The sequence below is a fragment of the Zootoca vivipara genome, chromosome 7 (genome assembly GCF_965207765.1).
Source record: "Zootoca vivipara chromosome 7, rZooViv2.hap1.1, whole genome shotgun sequence".
Lineage (NCBI taxonomy): Eukaryota > Metazoa > Chordata > Lepidosauria > Squamata > Lacertidae > Zootoca > Zootoca vivipara.
This window is the reverse complement of record NC_142590.1, coordinates 66054487-66074495: the sequence shown is the minus strand read 5'-3', so window position 1 is coordinate 66074495 and position 20009 is coordinate 66054487. Positions and strand designations below refer to the sequence as shown.

General features: G+C 40.5%; 1 protein-coding gene across 14 annotated transcripts in view; it reads right to left on the bottom strand.

The window, feature by feature from the left end:
* Positions 1 to 3716: 3716 nt before the first annotated feature.
* CHD6 (chromodomain helicase DNA binding protein 6) overlaps positions 3717 to 20009 on the bottom strand; it is a 101453-nt gene continuing 85160 nt past the window's right edge. For all 14 annotated transcript variants that reach the window (XM_060277235.2, XM_088674495.1, XM_088674496.1 and 11 more), the window contains 15 exons: positions 19423 to 19512; positions 18585 to 18688; positions 17594 to 17723; positions 17015 to 17075; positions 16612 to 16666; positions 15359 to 15578; positions 14567 to 14775; positions 12731 to 14344; positions 11908 to 12056; positions 10485 to 10691; positions 9737 to 10183; positions 9248 to 9430; positions 9044 to 9163; positions 7707 to 7811; positions 3717 to 6647 (listed from right to left, as the gene is read on the bottom strand). In XM_060277235.2, coding sequence (XP_060133218.2) covers positions 5745 to 6647; positions 7707 to 7811; positions 9044 to 9163; positions 9248 to 9430; positions 9737 to 10183; positions 10485 to 10691; positions 11908 to 12056; positions 12731 to 14344; positions 14567 to 14775; positions 15359 to 15578; positions 16612 to 16666; positions 17015 to 17075; positions 17594 to 17723; positions 18585 to 18688; positions 19423 to 19512 — 4597 coding nt within the window. In that variant the 3' untranslated portion in view covers positions 3717 to 5744. The remainder of the gene's footprint in view (positions 6648 to 7706; positions 7812 to 9043; positions 9164 to 9247; positions 9431 to 9736; positions 10184 to 10484; positions 10692 to 11907; positions 12057 to 12730; positions 14345 to 14566; positions 14776 to 15358; positions 15579 to 16611; positions 16667 to 17014; positions 17076 to 17593; positions 17724 to 18584; positions 18689 to 19422; positions 19513 to 20009) is intronic.

Genomic DNA, 20009 nt, shown 5'->3' with positions numbered 1-20009 from the left:
ATTCTTATATATCTGAAATCTTAAGCTTCCAGGTTGGGGGTGTTCCAGTAGCACCTTAGAGACCAACTAAGTTTGTCATTGGTATGAGCTTTCGTGTGCATGAAGAAGTTGTATCTGAAGAAGTGTGCATGCACACGAAAGCTCATACCAATGACAAACTTAGTTGGTCTCTGGAAGGAATTTTCGATGTTGGGGGAGTTCCAGTAGCACCTTAGAGACCAACTAAGTTTGTCATTGGTATGAGCTTTCGTGTGCATGAAGAAGTTGTATCTGAAGAAGTGTGCATGCACACGAAAGCTCATACCAATGACAAACTTAGTTGGTCTCTGGAAGGAATTTTCGATGTTGGGGGAGTTCCAGTAGCACCTTAGAGACCAACTAAGTTTGTCATTGGTATGAGCTTTCGTGTGCATGAAGAAGTTGTATATGAAGAAGTGTGCATGCACACGAAAGCTCATACCAATGACAAACTTAGTTGGTCTCTGGAAGGAATTTTCGATGTTGGGGGAGGTCAGTTCTGGCCGAGGCGAGCTCGAGCCACACCTTTCACGTCATAAAAAGTAATAAACAGAGACAAGGAAGGGCTGCTATTTATTACCCAAGATGGTCATCCCACCCCTCTAGGGTTTTGTTCTTTTTTATAAGGCTGGCTAAGTATACTTTGCTATAGTAGAATTGTTCCTGTATACAGTACAGTATACTACTTCCCTAACTCTGCCCTAACTTTTTGGACTTTTCTTTCTTTCTTTTTAAATGGCACTATCATGGCTATAAAAATGCTTTATAAGCAATGTTTGGTCCTTGTTCTCAAAGACTGTTTACAAATGAGAGAGGAAAAACTCTGGCTGATTAAACAAATCAAGCATTTTAATTTACAAACCTGAGGTAAGAAATAAGACAAACAAGGCGCATGCACACACACCAGGTTGTTGGTTTCAATTTATGCTTGCATTTTTTCCAGTTCTCATCTAGATTAGGGAGAACCTACACTGAAAAGTAAGCCATTGGCTCAAGACAAAGGAGACCACCCACTATCTCAGTCCAAGATACTTCTCAGACTGGGGCAGTGCTATGGAGCCAGTGTCACCAAGGTAGGCAGATTGCATGTATGATTAGTGTTCAAAATCACTCCCTCAAACTACCCAGAAGAAATTCTTGGAAAATAGTGTGCAACCAATTTGTGAGCCATGTTAAGTTATTGCATGATCTGGAACCATGCAAGTTCAATGGACTATGCCAACTGAAGCCACTCAGAGTACCACCATTTTAGGTTTGGGGGGCAAAAGGTTGTAGTGTTACCCTAGTCAGGTAGATAAAATTACTAGCGCTGTGAACATGTATCAACTTAATTTGATTAATCAACAAATGAGTAAATTGCTCAGTTGTTGTGGGTTGATTCTAACTAATGGAGACAAATTTTAATCCAGTAGGCTCTGACAATTAAAGGTACACATTGCTGAAGTATTCTAATTTTGGTGAGGAAATATGAAAAATTAAATAAAATGAAAAGGAACAACAAAAAATTAATAGCCTCTCTTTCCAACAATTGGTAGCTTTGGTTTCTTTGACCATAGGTTGTCCTTCAATATCTCAAAAATGTACACTTGATTACATGTAGATTTAATTTTACCAACCACTTAATCATTTTTTAAAAAAATGATCAAAAATACTTTAATCAACAGCTTTAAAAACAACCCATTGAGACAGCACACTTAGAACCCAGTTATCAGTCTTCTGAAATGAGTCATTAGCTGATTGGCCTGGGGGCTCCTCAACATACTTTCTTTCTGCAGTTTGGAAGGAAACTATTTTTTCTTCTGTTATCGCCTTTAAATATACTTGAGAGATGGGACATTTGGCTCATCGGTTGACCAGAAAATTCTATATCTTGGATGCTATGAACTAGGGCTGTATTGGGGGAAAGCGACAAGTGGGGTGGTTTCAGGATTTAAAAACTTATCAGGAATAGCAGTGCTTTTAACACATTTGAAAAAGGAGGTACTGGTAATTGTTGAACTGAGATGGGAAGTAAATGTTGACATATCTCTGATAAATTATCATTCTGTTGTGATGGCAGGAAAAGATGTTCAGAAGGTAGTCAGACCTCCTTTATAGTTCTCCATTCAAGTAAATCATTCAGTAATCAGGTGGTTTCTTAGTTGACACTAAATCTAGTTCAAGGCATAAAATAATGGGCTTCAGCTTCTGTAGTTTGGTAAGCCATTTCAGGCCTGCCTGCTGCACAAATAACAGCATTCTCTGGCCTCCCAAACAGAAGGGGAATCTATCAAGACACAATCCATACCCATACAACATTGAGGCTGGTTGGTGAATTATATTATTATAAGAGATTCTGGATAACAAACAACATATAAACATTTATGGGATGAAAATGAGATTTCTGCTCAAGTCAAACACTGCATAACAAAACATTTAATTGTTTTTATATTGTGGCTGTCCTATATCCAAAGGCTCAGCATTTGAGGTCCTTATATCTTGGCCAATCTGTTGCATGATGCAATAATCCAAACCTCCTACAGTTTGTTTCACTCTGAAATACATTGTTTCTGTTTCTTAAGGAATACTGGTAGATTTAAGAAATAAAGACATCACTATAAAATATTCCTAAGAGCACGATAGTGTCTTAGAGAGTTTTAGAAGTGTTACATTGGAAACAGTTACTGACACCCTTCACCATGACTGTTTTTGAATTGAAATTCTCAGGATCTAAACAGGTGAAACCACCAATGCATACTTTATTTTTGCTAATTAGATGTGCTGTGCAAATTCACCGTGGGATGTACATGTACCGTATTACTGGATTATTTTAAATGAGGAAACTCTCTTAGCGTCTTCTGGTCCTTGAGCTGGAAATATCTCTAGTTGTGTAGCTTGGAAACCTCCATCCAGCTGGGTACCAAAACAATATGGAATGTTAATGTTAAAGAATATTTCAAAGCACTGATAGAAGGATGGCTTAAAATAGTATTGTGGTTTAGTTTGCTGAAAAGTATGTAAGTATTGTATTGTGCAATTAAATCAAATCTACCCAGTCATAAAAGTAATGCATAGTTTATACAGTGGGGCTTCTTGGGTCGTATGGGAAGTAATATGAAAGAAAGATAATCTACAGGCCAAAACAGTGCTCATGCTGAGAAAAAGGCAAGTCATGTTTAGTTCCAAGTCAAGCAAAACAATCAGAAATAGATTTCCTAGAAAAAAGTATATACAACTTTCGCAAGGCTCTGCCAATATTTTTAAAAACGCATGATATAGGCACTAAATTAAAAAATTAAAAATCTGACTTTTAAATCTATTTATCATTTTTTACAAGCACAGACAGTTTATTTTAATAGCACATTTGATGAAGCATCTATGTTTATGTGAGTGTTCATGAAATAAGTGGGAAATCTGCATTTGTTCTCTTAAGATGGTTATTGGGGGGGGGGAGTAGCCATTGATGCCTTTCATTGTAAATAAGCCAGAGTAGCTCCATCACTGCAAAAGAGTCACACATTAAAAGTCAAAGAGAAACCTACACACTCAGACACACACACATTAAATAAGAAAGAACAAGGTATATAGCACATGCTGACAAACTAAATAAAAATTTAGTCTCAACCCTGTTCCTTACGAGTGTAGCTCTGGCAAATAATCTTTTTATATATTACAAATAGACTCCAGATAGAGAGACCTGCATCCATTCACAGTAAGGCTTTCAAGATATATGAAGTTTTATAGCATTTGTATTTTAAGGATTTAGGGCAAGTACATGTTTTCTACTAAATAAAAAGTTAGTACGTAAAAGGTTCAAAAATATATCAAGTGATTTTTTTTTTTACATAAATAAATTATATTGATTTTGGATTTAACAGCTGAAAAAACCTCTCTGCTTCCACTGGAGGCAAAACTGAACAAAATGTTAGTTAAACAGATAGCAGCATTTCTAAGAAATCTGTCAAGAGTGATACAGTATCTGTGCTACAGGGTGCTATTTAAATAGGGCCTATTTCATTCAATCTCTTGCAATAGCATAATCATAAATTGTTGAAATTGATTCCAACCCAGAAAACTCAGAATAAATTCACTGCAACATACAGACTTAATTTTAGTTCATGGGTAACAGACTTCTTGAGATGCTAATTGTAACATGTACATACTTTATAATCCCAAATGTATAAAAGACAATGAAAAAAGCATCATAAATAAATAATGCAAACTGAAATAGTTATGTCAAAACATTTGGACCATCTGATAAATTAGCAAAACTGTAACAGAAAAAAATAAGTAAAAAATACAGTAAATTGTGACAAACCAAATGTGAATCTGAATACGAGCATACACTCCGAAGCCCCTCTAATGGTCTGCCATTTAAGCATCGCACCACAAAGTGTGTATTTTTTCAAGTCTCGAACCATGAGCTATAAATTAGAACAAGCCCAAGTGAAAGAAAAGTGATATAGGAGTGGAAATAAAGAGGGCTATGTAAAGATTACCTGTGGAGGGCGTTTCAACACACTGAGCTTTGGAAGCCTACTTATGTTTTTAAGGGGTTTCATTTGAGACACTTACACAAAATGTATGTGCAGAGATATTGGGAAATACCATTGAACAGTGAACGGGATCAAGAGGAATGGAAAGGGGGAGCAAAAACGTTTTCTTCACAGTCTAATACTAGAAACAGAGGCTAAACTCAAGCTTTGAAACTGTCAACAGTCCTTAACAAAAGCCCATCTCACAGCTTTAAAAATTCTGATTTCAAAAAATAACATTTTTTAGGGTAGAAGAATTGATAAAAGCCAATCCTGTTCCCTCATAAGAAGATTAAAACCAGTTGTTTATTCTTCATTGGGGAAGGGGGAATTATTGTTAAGGGCCTTTGTGAGAAACGGCTAATAGAAAAATAAAAAAAACTGGAAGTTATTAAGCTCCAGCCTCTGCATTAAAAAAATAATAATGCAAGATGTGCGTCAGCTTCTCAGCAGGAGCTGGAAATGGCCTAAAATCAAAAAAAGGACAACTGAAATCCACCTTAAACATAAAGCAAGATTTGGTTTTAGAAATATAAAAGTTCAGGTAATCTTTTCACTTACAGCAGTTTGTTTCCAAAACTTTGTAGTGTGAACAGGAGGAAATTATCTACCATTAATGCCTTTTTTTTAAAAAAGAAAAAGAAATGAATATATGCATTTTCAATCATTAGTTATATACTTCTGTCTATACTACTAATCTAGTAACCATGATAAAATAGGGAAATACTTTAAATCAAAAAATACACATTAGCACTTACTATAACTGTGCTTTTTACCCCAAAATACAAGATTTTTTAAATTCAGTGTCTTTGTAAAAACATCTACCTTTTCCTGTGTTTGTGTTTCCATCATTAGAGAAGCATTGTCTTATTGAGATTATTTCCCCTCTCAAACAAGCAAGCAGTTTTGGCAATCACCAAGTACTTATTTACTACTGTTTTGGAGAAGGGAGGGATGAACAGCTGGACATCTGAACAAGAAATTTCTGCCTCCCGTACCAATTATAGAACACTGCTTATCTCTATGGCAAGACCCTGCAACTATTAACATGTCACCATAGTTATCTTACCAGGAATTAGGTAGATAATATTACTTATAGAAACACAGGTTTTTTTTATGAAGGTGAAGTGGGAACAGAGGGCTGTAACAAATATTTATGGGATGAGAAACTTACAAGCCACAATATTATTTTTTCAGAACAAAACAAAAGTTCTAATTGATATCTTTAATATCTTTGAATTCCTCTTCTTCCTCCTCCTCCGCTGGTACATCCTGTTCATTCTCTTCTGACACAGATGGTGTTTGTTCTGTACAGTTTTGACTGTTTGCATGTTCCTTGTCGGACAGTGAGAGAGTTTCTGGTTCTGCAGTTGCAAGTTCCCCTTTAGTTTTCTTCCTCTTCCGTTTCTGACTTTCTAGGTTTGTTGCCTCTGAGTGTCTGGTTTGCTGAAAGCCTGGCAATGCCATACCAATACCAGGAGAAAGAAACATTGAGGGATAGATCAGTCCAGATGACATTCCTGGAATAAGAAACGGGTTAAAAGCTACAGGACTACTGGTAGTTATTGCGGGTTCTGACTGATCAGAAAATGAACTAGGACCAGATTTGTCTTCAGACAGAGTTTCTGTTTTTGCACCTTGGCCACTTTGTTTGTCTTCAGCATCATTTTCTGCATGTGACGTACCACTTTTAGTTGTGCTTGCTAATGAAGTTGGAGCAGCTGAAGTACAGGCAGTTGTCATTGATGTATTAAGAAGTCCTCCAACACCAAACATTTGTGGTACAGCAGCCATGCTTGGAAGCATCATCGGCAACATACTCAGAGCACTTTTGACATCCTCGCCAGCAGGTATTGCTGCAAATCCAGCAGGAAACCCAACCAGCCCAGTTAAAGGAATGCCTTGCATGTTTCTCATATTCTGAAGTCCTACTAAATCCATTCCAGCAATGAGTCCGTTCATGAATAATGGTCCCATTCCAGAAGAAGCATCTGCTACTATGCCAGGAGCTTTAAAAAGTTCACTCCTTGGCCTCCTTCCTCTCCGTCGAGGCCCAGCATCTCGGAGTACAGGCTCAGTCAGAATACGATTAAACTTGCTTTCAGGTAAAAAACCCTGAGTTGGAGAAGAAGAAAAAAGAATTCCAAATGTTAACACCCTTAGGGGCTCAATCACACGTGCCTTCAGATGTGTTCTCTAGTGGAATATAAATCCCCAAGTGCTTCTCTCTGTGACAAACAAAACTGTAATTTGTGCGAAAACAAAGTCTCTGTGCTTTGCTGGTAAAATAATCACCACCACAATCCTATACATGTCTACCCCAAAAATAAGTCCTATTAAGTTTAATAGGGCTTACTCCTTGGCAAGAGGATACAGGATCAGTCTTAAGGCTGTGATAATATGGACATTTTCTAAGGTGTAAGCCTGACTGAACACAAGCTATCCAAGTAAACATGCATAAGACTGGGCTGTAATTATAATTAATTATTGCTAGCTAATACAGTCATACCTCGGTTTAAGTACGCCTCAGTTTGAGTACTTTCAGTTTAAGTACTCCGCAGACCCGTCTGGAATGGATTAATCCACTTTCCATTACTTTCAATGGGAAAGTTCGCTTCAGGTTAAGTACGCTTCAGGCTAAGTACAGACTTCTGGAACCAATTGTGTACTTAAACCGAGGTACCACTGTAGTTGCTTACTCTTTTTATTTTATTTTTTTTAAGTGTTTCAGTACTTTTAGAAGGGCCTTCTCAAAGAAACAGTTCCAGCCATCCTCAGATGAAGTTCACAGGAAAGTACAGTACTTTTGGCCACTGCTCAAACCAAATTGTGAGCACACAAAGGATGCAAATCTGAATGATTTGGAAAGTGTGAAATGCATGAATTATGTGATTTGTTATCTTCCCTGAAATTCAGAGAAATCAGTGAAGAACAAGGGATCAGAATACATTTTGAAAGATACTTTGTTCGCATATTTAATTCAAAAGCCAGCTCTGCATCTACAGGTAAGCTGAGGTGTATGTACACAGCATGCTCTCACACTTAACTATCTTTCAATTGTACTGAAAAACAAACAGCTGTGCTACCTATTCAGAAAACTAATTAGAAAAGAGATATGGAAGGGGTGGAGGGGAGTTACAAGATAGATATTTCTCTGAAAACCTTTTAACTTACTGAAAGCTTAACTATGTCAGACCAGTCTGCTGCAACAGCATACTCCATGTTTGCATCAAGCCACCTTGGCAGTTCCTTCAGTGCTGGTGCCATGGCTCCCCCTAACTATAAAACACAGTAAAATGATTACTTATTTTGCGGAAAAGACTAAGCAACATTGCATAAGTAATATATGATGAAACATCTAGAGAAATCAAAGCTGAGTTACCCACTTTTTTGTTGCTTCCAGAAGGAAAATGGTATGTAGTAACTGACTGAAATCTGAGGATGTTGTACAGTTTACAGTTTGTGACAATGTCCTAAAAGGATTGCCCTTACAAGCATCTGCTGGAACCTAGAGATGTAAATCAAATACAGTCGTACCTTGGTTCTCAAACAGAATGAGTTCCAGGAGTCCATTCAACTCCTGGAACTGTTTGAACACCAAGGTGTGGCTTCATATTGGCTGCAGGAGTGTCCTGCAGCCAATTGGAAGCTGCACTGGACGTTCGGCTTCCGAAAATCGTTCGAAAACCAGAACACTCACTTCCAGTTTCCAATCGTTAGGGAGCCAAAACGTACAAGTTCCAAGGCGTTTGGCAACCAAGGTACGACTGTACAAACATAACATGCAGTCCACCCCTATGTAGATGCAGTGGGAACTTTTGTGAATGTGAGGAAATATTTTCTTGTGACTGAGATATAAAATTAGCATACTGGACATTGGAGGTCACCCAAATGTTTTCTCCATGATATTTCATAAGAGCTGGTATAGTCCACACTCCTGATCCCTGTGTCCCTCCTTAGGTTTTCCTTTACGAAAGAAATACTCCCCCACAATGTTTCTCATATTGCCTGGAAAAACACTACAAGGAACATTGCTTCCTTCCAGCCAGCAGAGCGTACCCATGAGAAAAAGCTGCAGTTTACCATGTGATACAGCAAGCTGCACCTTCCATCTGTTTAAGTCAATTTGCTGGAAGGAAGCAAGTACAGCTCCAACCGGCTATGCCCTACAGCAGGCAGCAATCCTTCCTTACCAGTCAATTTGTCTGCGACGAATGTAGCAATCTGGTGTGAAAGGAGGAGGCTAATTCCCCCCTCCCCCCTATAAGCAGATCTATGTGGAAGTGGGGACATTCACACTTAAGTAATTCCTATGTTGCTCTTGGCACATATGCACTTCATATGTAGGAAGAGAGGCAAGGAAAAGCAGACTTAAGAGAAACTGCATTTTCTTCTTCAAAACAAAATAAGCCAGTGAAGACGGAACTCAGGTTTGCAGGATTTGAATGCATTTAGAACTGACATTGTGCCAAATCACGTAAAATACAAGAATAGTAAAGGCTTCTGCTTACCCTCCTCCCAGTACCCTTATGGACCACAGGCACGCGTTCCTCCCCTGTGAGAGAATTTATGTCCAATTTGCTAGGGTCCTTACAGCGCTGTCTCCTTTGTTTAGGCTTTTCTGAAAAGTTCTGAAAGGAATATTAGTGAAAATATAAGTGACGCTCCCTTCCAAGTAAATGTGCACAGGACTGGAATATGAGACTTGTACTTACTGTGCCAAAGCCAGGGATTTCAAGCGTGTAGTCAGACTGCTGTCTCAGCCAGTCCAGAAGACTCTTATTTGGAACAATCTTCTCTGCCTGGACATTAGTGCCTGGAACCGTCTGCGGACTTGAGGTAGTAATGGCTGGCCCATCAGGGTTAGGATTACTTGGTACAGTCTGGGTTTGATCTTCCTGAATAATAGAATGGGAAGAGTGAGAAAGAAAGACACTACTGAGATGCAGAAATAATACTGAATTTTCAAAATGTCAAAATTAACACAATATCTGATCCAGCCATGGCAACTACCCTAGCTAAACCCAGGCTGCAAGAATGGTGAGCTATTTCCATGGGGAGGGGTGTGTTTGCACAGGGGCCAGACCCCCACCCCCAGTGCCTTGACACCATTATTTAATAAGAATAAAACAAAACATTTGCACTTGGCACTAAGCAATCATTGAAGTGCAGAGGAATAAAAGAGGATGGGGATTATTACTTACTGACAGCCCTGTCTGGAGGGTTCTCTCCTTCAAAAATATGAGATCTATCCCTTCCACATTTTTTCTCCTGCCCCGTCTCCTCTTCATGGCAGCATCATCTCTCCGTAGACTCCCATTGACGATCTGTCCTGTGACAGGATGAATTAACCCTGCCTGAAGGATACCAGACAAGTCCATGCCAAGGGAGCCCTGCAGAGCATTCACTGTCCCTAGCTTAGGTATATTTGTGCTCAGGGAGAAAGGAGAGCTGCTTGCTGGTGACCCATCAGGCACTCTTGAGAGGTCCACTGCTGCATCCCGCCAGCCGTTCAACACAATGGAAGGGTGGGGGTGGGAAGCCACTAGCTGTTCAAGGCTCCTCTGCTTGGCATCTCTCTCCATCTCAAATTCATATGGTTGCCTGTGCTTGTGTTCATCCTTGACGAAAGTGGGCGCCAGGAAACCGTCCTGTGTTTAAAACCAGGAGTGGATAGAAAGGCAGTTACAATAATCTGTCCTAATAGAGACTGCATACATAATTTTCTAATATTCTCAAGCAACCTTTAAATTCATCAGCACCCTTTTCTAAAAGAAATACCTGAATGTAACTATCAACTTTTTTTAAGGATGCCAGAATGATAATGTCAGTAATTTTAGGAACAGTAAGGTGATGCAGTATTGAGCATAAGTTTATTTACTTATGGACAGGAGTTTGAAACATTATACAAGTAATGATTTGCAGCAGGCAAAGATGTCTACCCAAGCTCACCTTCTGGACCTGTGCAGCTATCACTCCATTGCTGAAGCTGGGTTCGGAGGCCTCTGGTTCAGTGTAGCTGTTTCTATTGCCAGTACTGTTGGATAATGCAGGAGTCGGCATCACAGTTTGTATTTCAAATGGCTGGCTGGAAGAAGGCCACTTGCCCTTTAAGATGGCATGACAGATGTTGTCTATGCGGTTAATGATCACTCGATCCTGTCAAAGAAGCAGATATGCTTCACTAGGTTGCATGTGCTGTAAGTTCTAATCCTTCCAAGAACTACAACTAGGCAACTAGCTTCAGGTGTTCCTTTTCCAGGTGATACAGAGGCTGATAGCTTGACCAGCCTGTAAATTAACCATCCTGCATATCAGAAGCAAGGCAGCAGGCCTGTGCATGTAAGACACACGACACTTGGTCACTCCTGTAGAAAGGGTTCATTCCATGGTACATACCATACAAAGTTTTAAATTGACAGCTTTCAGCCAAGAAAATGACTGGAGCCATTATGCAGATACACTCTCTATTTCTGTTGCATTTTTAAAAAATCGCATTTGAAAGTATGGCTGGACGTTTACCAATAAGCAACACAAGCTGGAAAATAAACCTCTACAGTCTACCCTTCCATCACACATCAATTTGTTCCTTTTTCTACATCATAATTTAAAGCTACTAATGTAAGGTTGATGCCAATAATGTCCTGTTGGGATATATATACACAAACACACTGGGAGCAGTTTTAACATCAGTAGCATTCTGATAGTTATTAACTTGCCTCAGCAATATTTCTACAATGAGTGATAATAACTACACCGGGGTTCTAAACCCTAGATTGCAGGAGGAAGTCAAATGCAGAGCACCAGGATGCCCCTTTCAAAATAAGATAAAGGGTACAGGAGGGAACCAATAAATAACAGGCCTGCCAGAGGCTCTTGTCATTTAGGCAGAAGTCCTGTTAGGCCTCACACTCAGAACATGAGACCAATAACTAAAAAGAGATAAAAACATATTTTTTTCTTCAAAGAAAACCTCAATACTTCAAAACTGCTAGGACATTTTTCAGAAGGGAAGTGCTTGGCCTTTTTTTACAAGGAAAAGGCTATAGCCCACTGGAATCACAAACACAATGGTGTTTTTCACATTGCTTATTGAAGACACTGGACAGCTATTGATATTAGCACCCATATCGGACAAAATATATACTATAATGCAGGAAGTATAACAGAGAAATATTCAACTTGGAGAAATACTTCAATGCTGCTTCCAAAATGTTGCCGGATAATCTATTCTACTTCTCTCAATATGTTTTCAAAAGGGTTCAGACACAAGCCAGGGTGCACCTGTGTGAAAACAACATGGTAGGTGGATCTCAGTCCCTGCGGAACATTGACCTAAAGCCCTTAATCATGCATACTTAAGCTACCAAGCCACCTTAGGCCACTCTGAGAAAGAGTAGAGTGTCTTCTCCTGCAGAAGCTGAGCAATGGTAGGTGCCCGGACATCTTGCAGTTCATCAATCTCTCCAGGAACAACAAATGTGGAACTCTTACTTTCATCTTCAGAAAACTTCTCAAAACAATCTAGATGGAGAGGAAAACAACATGTAAGCATTTGTTAAAGCATCAAATCGCTCTTTCTTTCAAAGGCATTCTGAGGCATCGATGATCTTCAACAAAGAACACAACAAAGCTGTATGGTTCTCTGGACATCTACGGTATGACACCCTGTAGCAGCTTCCATATATTTGAAGAATAGTGTCGGTAAATTTAAATGACAGAATGGCATGTGTGATTCTGAAGAAGATTGCTAATTATGGGCAGAAGTTTGATATGTAACATAACACTAAGTGTCTCTGGAAGCTTGCAAAAAGAGAATTCAGTGCTGCTACAAAATACCAGAAGAAAACAGAAGCAGTTAAATAATTCAGCTAATTTAGCTACTATGATTCAGTGGCCTAGCTTGATGCTAACTTTCAAATAGTATACATAAAAACTCATTTTCACTAACTATTTAACTAACCAACCGAGCCAACATGCATGAAGCAAGATCCTATGGAGTTGAAATTTGTTAATCCGCAGCCACAGTCAGTTTTCTGGCACTTGTGAAGATATAAAGATTTATGTCACCAGTTGATGTCATGCTAATACTGTATTTTTATATTATACTTAGTGTGAAGTTACAATCCTCAAAATGAAAATTACTAAGATATGCAGGAATGTACACTAGCAGAAAGATAACCCCCACATTACTCTACCTTGATTTTGGCTGCTTTCATCCCTCTTCTCTAGGTCTTGATTCTCACACTCTTCCTCTTCCTTCTTCATTTCATTCCCACAGAGAGGCTGTGGAACAGGACTGCCCCTTTTCTCCTCTGTGTCATCTCCCCAGGGGTCTGCCTCCATACAAACAGGATGTGACTTAAGGAGCTCCATCTGAATTGCTGACGCCTGGCTTTGTGCAGAATGGTGGTAGTGGTGATGGTGGCAGGTCTGGATCTCTTGCAAGACTGGGGTGTGCTCCTCGAGGCTCTCAAATTCAGCTTGATCGTCCTCGCCAGCCCCGTGCTCACTATCACATTTGGATGCTGCCTGCTCACTCGAGATCGACTCAACCAGCTCCTTATTCCTTTCCTTCATGATTGCATCCAGAGTAGTGAGAAGACATGAACTATGCCTTTGCTCCTCTTGCACAATGGGTTTGTCTTCACCACCATCTGGGGTCTTTAAGCAACCTCTCAAATCTTCCACAGTGTCAGCAGCTGCCTCTAAATGATCTTCCTCTTCCTCCTCCTCTTCCTCCTCCTCTTCTTCACTGTGGCTCTGACTTTGCACCGATTTCTCTTCCAAGCCCTTTTCATGCAACAAGCCCATGAATCTCTTCTCGGGATGGTCTTTGATATCAAAGTTATGGAGACTGGGGCCAAACACTCCTATGCTCAGGACCCCTTCCATGCCATCTCTTTCAAACGGTACTGATCCTGGGTTAGCGTACGGACTCTCTATATGCTCAAGGGCATTACAGGGTTCCACAATAAAGCTCTGGGAGGGCTTAGTTTCCTTAGATGAGGGCTCCTGGGCTGCATTCGGACCCTCCGTTTGGTCACTGCCAAATTGCAAGTGATCTAGGTAGGAGGGCTCTCTTGTGGTCTCAGCATCACAGCTAGATAGATCTTCATCCCCATCTATTTTGCCCTCTGCTATTTTGGTAGTATTGCTACTGACATCTGTGCAGCTGGGACTGTCTCGGGCAAGGGAGCTATGTTCGCTGTTGCACGCCTTCTCATCATACATCATGCACATCAGAGAGTCAGGCAAAGAGCTCTCATCATAGTTAATGGAAATCATACCCCGGACTTTCGACATGAAATTTTCACAGCTGCTATCCTGAGAGATGTTGTCTGTCCGCGAGAGACTATTGCCTGAGCCCACTAGCTTGAGACAGCGCTCCGTTTCGGTCTCCGGAGATTCATGTTTTCTTTCCACCTGATTGTATGAAGGGGAGCAATACAGCTTAGAATTTGCTTGGTGGTGGCAACACAAGTTTTCTGTTCCAAGGACCCCTGTCCTTTTGTGCTGAGCATAGTTTCTGTAGGCATCCAGGAATGACAACTGGGGGTCATTCATGATATAATAGTCCGTGCGGTTCAGCCCATGTTTAGCCGTACCGATGAGCAGATCCCGGTCATGCTTACCACACTCCCACCACACGGGAAGGTACAGGCTTGGGCGGCAAAGCTTGAGCCGCTCGTGCAGCTGCGGACACCTCAGCACTTGCTCACGGACCTTCCGTAGCAGTTCGATTCGGTATAGGGTCCTTGCGGCACGCTCCTCAGTGATTGGTTCCACATAGATACTAGGATCAGCTGGGCCTACGAGTATAGAAGAGGGAGGGAAGGTAGAGAAAACCATCAAGGGTAGAGTGATAGAATGTCTATAGACTAGGGTCAAAATACTACAAGTCTGTTGCTCAAGACTTTTAGCAGGGGGTTTAAAGCAATTTTAAAAAAAACCTGAAAAGGAAAGAAGCAGTGTAATGTCCTCCACCATCATCTAAATTACAAGTTTAGAAGCCCCAAATAGTTCCCACTCACCATCTTCTTTCCAGTGGGGCAAGCGGCAGACGTTCCTGCACATTGCAACAAAGCTATAGAAATATTTCTCGAGGCTCTCATCAGTTTTCTTCTCCAAACGTGAAATGGATCGGAACTGGGTCCAGTCAAAAACCTTCTTCTCTGGATCGTACATTACCCCAAATGAAGAGACAGTGCGATAGAAATCTGCTTGATCTCTTCTGGTCCATCTGCAATGCATGGGGAACACAAATCCACCCATTCATGAAACTTGCTTTAAAAAAATTCCCAATTTTCAGTTTTTCGCAATTATTTAATAGTTCTGGTCAATCTATTTTTCTAGTCTGAGAGGATGTTTGGGATACAAATTGAACAAATGATAATGTAGCAGCCAAACAGTTCCCAGTTTTGGAGCTGGAGAGGTGGCAGGTGTCACTGTAGAACTGCTTCAAAAATCTGCCTCACTCCTGCAGCTTCAAAGTTGGGCAAGAGACTGCCTGCTCTTCACACCTGCCGGACTTGCCATAGCAAATAAATACTGTATTTACTGGCTCCTGGTGTAACAAGAGCATTCCCTGCCTATTGGGGTGATCTTTGGTATCTTACGTTATGCCACAATCTGGAATCAAAGCATATGGGATTCCAGTAATGGGAGGAGCATCTGCAAGCTTGAAATTAAAGCATGCAGGCTATGAGCCTGAGCTATCTACAATGTTTGGGGATTATTAGCAGTTTTTGCCCATTTATGTTAAAAGAGTCCTTCCAGTGCTCAAATAAGATCAAGCCTGTTCACAGCCCAGTGTTTTATATTACCTTTTCTGCATTTCCTTGTTGATAGGGTCCATCTCGTTGGCTCTCCTAAACATCTCCTCTTGCAGCCAATAACCATGGTTACAAGGCCCAATGATCTCAGGCCTAGTAGGGAGCTCTTTACGGTTGCAACGCTGATAGACAGTGACGAGACGCCGCAGTCTGGCTGTGAGGGCGGATGACACAGGCCAGCTGGATTTGTCTGGGTCGGAGCCATCCTGGGCTTCAAACATCAGCAAGGTCATTAGTATTTAACACAAACACTGCAGAGTCCTTCAAACATCCCTACTGAATCATTAAGTACTTCACCCCCACCTACATATACACGGACATAACCTGCCTATCAGTCTTCAATACCATGGTTGGGATACGCAGGGGTTCTGAGTCACTGGGATTCAAAGATCACCTTATTTTGCTGACTATCTTTCAGCAACTTTAGTGCCTTAGTTTTATGTAGCTTTATTCTACCGGTATGTTTCATAGGGTATTGTTTAATATAATTTTTAAAAACACACATATAGATGTACTTTTACTTGCTCTAAGATACCTTTGAAGTGTTTAGAGAAAACAGAGTAACAACATTCAAAATAAAACCAACAGAAAATAGTAGCTATCTGGTTGTGCCTAGAATAACACTGCAAAAGCAATAGTCTCCTGATACCAAGATGAGGAACCAATTGAAATACAAGAAAGTATCTTTACTAAGAACAATGAACTGTTGTGGTATTGGCGGAAATCTTTATTTGTTGTTTTGTATGTAGCTTTGCATTTAGTTCTCTGTGTTTTAATTTAAGAATCTGTTTGTAAAATATTAGTCTAACAATGAAGGATTTACTGCTATCCTAGTTTTTTATATATATACACACACACATTCTTTTTTCTCCTCTTTCATACTTCTCCTTTCTTTTTCTTCCTCTGTATTATAATTTTACTTTTCCTTATTAATTTTTTATTTTTTATTTACTTAATCTGTTTGACGACTGTAAGTTTTGTTCTAATTGTTTGTGTATGCAACATAATTCAATAAAAAAAGAAAAGAAAATAGTAGCTATCATTTGGAAGGCTTGTTAAGTTGCAAAGCACCTGGAATAAAAAAGTATTATTGGAGTTTTTCAAATGCATAATGAAGGATCTTTTGCAAGATAGGTTCTTGAAATACAGTTTTTATTTGCTCTGGAAGTTAGCATAAGTTGCTATTCTAACCAATAAAATTAATACCCCTACACTCCCTAAAACATCTAGATGCGCAGCCTCACCTGCCATGGTGTCCTCCTTCTTCTCAGTTACTTCACCACAACCATCTGAAGTCTCCTATGAAATGAAAACAAGCCCACATCAACGGAGTTTACTTTAGAGACACTTGCTTCTGGGCCAAAAGCCGAATACACAAAGCCAACATTGAATTATGGAGTAAAAAAATAATAATTTACATTGCCTCCACAGCAGCGTATGTTACACATCCATAAAGGCGCTATGAAACCACCAGAAGAACACTTCATATTGTCAATATGATCCAACACCCCCCGCCCCAACTTTAAGGGATGTGAAACTGTCAAGGGTATTATTTGTGTGTGTTGTGTTTTCTGCAGTCTCAGAATACCATCAGAACAGATAATGGAAGCAGAGTAAGCAGATCTCTGCCTAGAAAATCACACCTACCTCCTGTTTCTGCAGCCCGTCCAGCTTCTCTGCACTTGTTTCTTCTTTATCCACGTTCCCTCTAAACAAAGCAACCCAAGAGGGGGTTAGTCTGTATTTGTAAGGCAAGGTCATTCTGACAGAATTCTTCAAACATTAATTCCACTGAAGTGGAGGCAAGCAGTGCTGGCTATTATTACCTGTGCTATAGGTATGCATCTGCCTCATAACCAAGACTGTTGTGACAGCAGAGTCATGGGCAGTCCAACCATCATTCCATCCCCACCTTCTGCTGAGTTAACACTTGGGGATCACCAAAAGCACCACCCACTATGGATAAGCTTTCTCAAGACTGTATGCATGAATGGTACACACTTAGCTTTCGGAGAGAACTGCTCCAAGGCATAACCTTTTGATGTAATTCATATAGACCAAGCATCCTCATCTGCCAATCCACAGCATCACTACAAATGGCTAACGTCACCAACAACCTTTGTGTACAGCTCCCACAGCAATATCAGCATGTAGTCTGGATAGTGTTCACTTAAGCAATTCAGCTCCTATGACAGATCAATACCTGCCAGCCCAGCATAAGCTTACCTTTCTGGAGCATCCTGCACTCCATCGATGACACTCTGCTCTGCAGACAGCAGCATCTCATCTGGCATGCCTACCTTCTCAAGGAAGCATAGGGCTGGGTCGGCTCGCATAGCATTGTACCTTTCGTAACCTGACAAAAGCCAGAGGTTTTTTGTTCAGTGATATTCAGCTGAGGGCTTCCAGCCTTAACACTCTACTACTACATCTCCATTAAGGTCCACGTAATCAGCAAGAAACAGTAGGAGGTAAGATAGGTTGTCTGCCCATTCTATATGATGCAATGTTGTTGCTGAATTAGTTATGTTACGTAATACAGGCAAGGGTATGTAGACAGTTCGCCAGAGAAGGGCCCCATCAGGATTTCAAGGATTCAGTGCCCTGGATAATTTATTGCCCCTTACTATGGTAAACAGAGGTATGCAAGTCAAAGAAATAAATACGAAAGAGGTTTATGTTTATTATTGCTAAAATATCACATTACAGTCCACAATTATTTCTTTTTTTTTTAGTCTAACCATTAAAACCTACAAAATATATAGTTTAATATGAGTCGGTTGGAACTATTCTCCCCCCCCCCTTTTATACAGCCTAAACACCCAATACGTAACCTAAACTCACAATACACAGGCATTTCAATCCCATTATAAAATCCTGTGCAGGATTTACAGAGCAACCCTATGCATGCTTGCTAGGAATTAAGTCACACTGAGCTCAATGGGGCCCACTCCCAAGTAAGTATCATAGAATTACAGCATGATCACAGGATTCAGATAGTCTTAGAGCAGAATTTAGATCTTTCTTTAAGGACAGAGTACACATATCCCTGCCTATTTTCCATATGCAGAGAGAAATATTTTTTTAAAAAAACCTGTGAAATAAAGTTGTATTTTAAAAATATATTAGAAAACCTTTCAGATTCCATCTATTTCCCCTCTCCCAGACAGGCACACATACAACCTATTAATACTCCAGGCCATACAAAAAGTAATACCATGTTTGAAAACTCCAATAAGGAGGGATTTATCTGCCTCAGCATTCCACCAATCCACAGGGATTTCTATGTAGTCAATGTCTGGCAGGAGGAAATCCAGATCTCTGTGAAGGACAGGCAAAGATTATATCCCAAGAACATTCTGCACAGGCATTCCTCTCATTTATACAAATTAGGGAATGAAATGGTCTTTAGGCCTATGACTAGCATGGAAGGGGTGTGATAGAACTCATGGGGAAGGAAATTCCACAGCAGCAGGGCCACCATCAAAACAAGTGGTCCATAAAGGATCTCTCCAAACTGTTTTGTCCTTCACTAAGACCACATATGTTTCAGCAAGTTCCAACATCTCTATAAAATGTTGGGAGAGTGGACTTGAGAAGTGCTGTAAAATGTTCCAGGTTCAGTTCCTGGTATTTCCAGGTAAGGCTAGGAAAGACCTGGGTGAAATCCTGGACAGCTGCACCAGTCAGGATCAACCGGTTCATTAAAATATTTAATTTTGTTGTTTTCTCCAGGATAGGTTTTGGGCCTCCTGTCAGAGTTTTGCCATGCATGGATCTCCTTTTAATTCAGCTGAGCTTATTGCCGCTCTCATCTGCCTGTATTTTCAGAACCACAAATACCCTGCAAAGACTCCACAGATTTCTTTCAAATATAATCTGCAGTAGGTAAAAATATGCATTTGCAGGGTTCTACAATTTCCTGCAGAGTGCAAAAACACCTGCGCGCGCACACCCACACCCCAACTCGAATGCAGCAACTCAAGCACATGCTGTGTATGTTTCCAACACTGGGGGACTGTAAAGCAAAATTCCAGAAGGCGAATGTAACATACTTGGCAGGAGTTCCTTCAAAGGCTTTGTCGGCTGCCTCCCCCAACACTTCAGCTTTCAAGTAGTAGAGCATCCGTACACGCAGCAGCACCCTACCGAAAGGAAGAGCAGCAAGTGATTCAGAGGGCAAAATCTTGAATTTCCAACATGCCGTCCAAACCTACCAAGCCAATCTGCAGGTCTCCAGGATATGCCAGTGCATTTGCTGGCAGTGAAAACTGTCACTGCTGCCTTTTTTTAAAAAAAAGCTGGCCTTGCAGGGACCAGATCCCAGTGCTAGAAGAGAAGCCACTAGGCATACAGGCTGGTGAATAAGCACCTGTGACTTACGTTACACTTCACTCTTTACTCTTACTGTGCCATAACTTGAGTTACTACCCAACATACGTGCACACAAAAAGAACGTACATGAGATAAGGTGGTATGTGAGGGGGCAGATGATATGCTGCAGCCAATGAAACGTATTGAAATATAATGCAGAAATTCCAGGTTTTCTAAAACCGGGCAGTTAAGAAGAAGCACACTTGCTTGGTATCCCCTTACTGACTACCTAGTGCCAGCTGGGTTGCATTTGGGACACAGGGGAGCA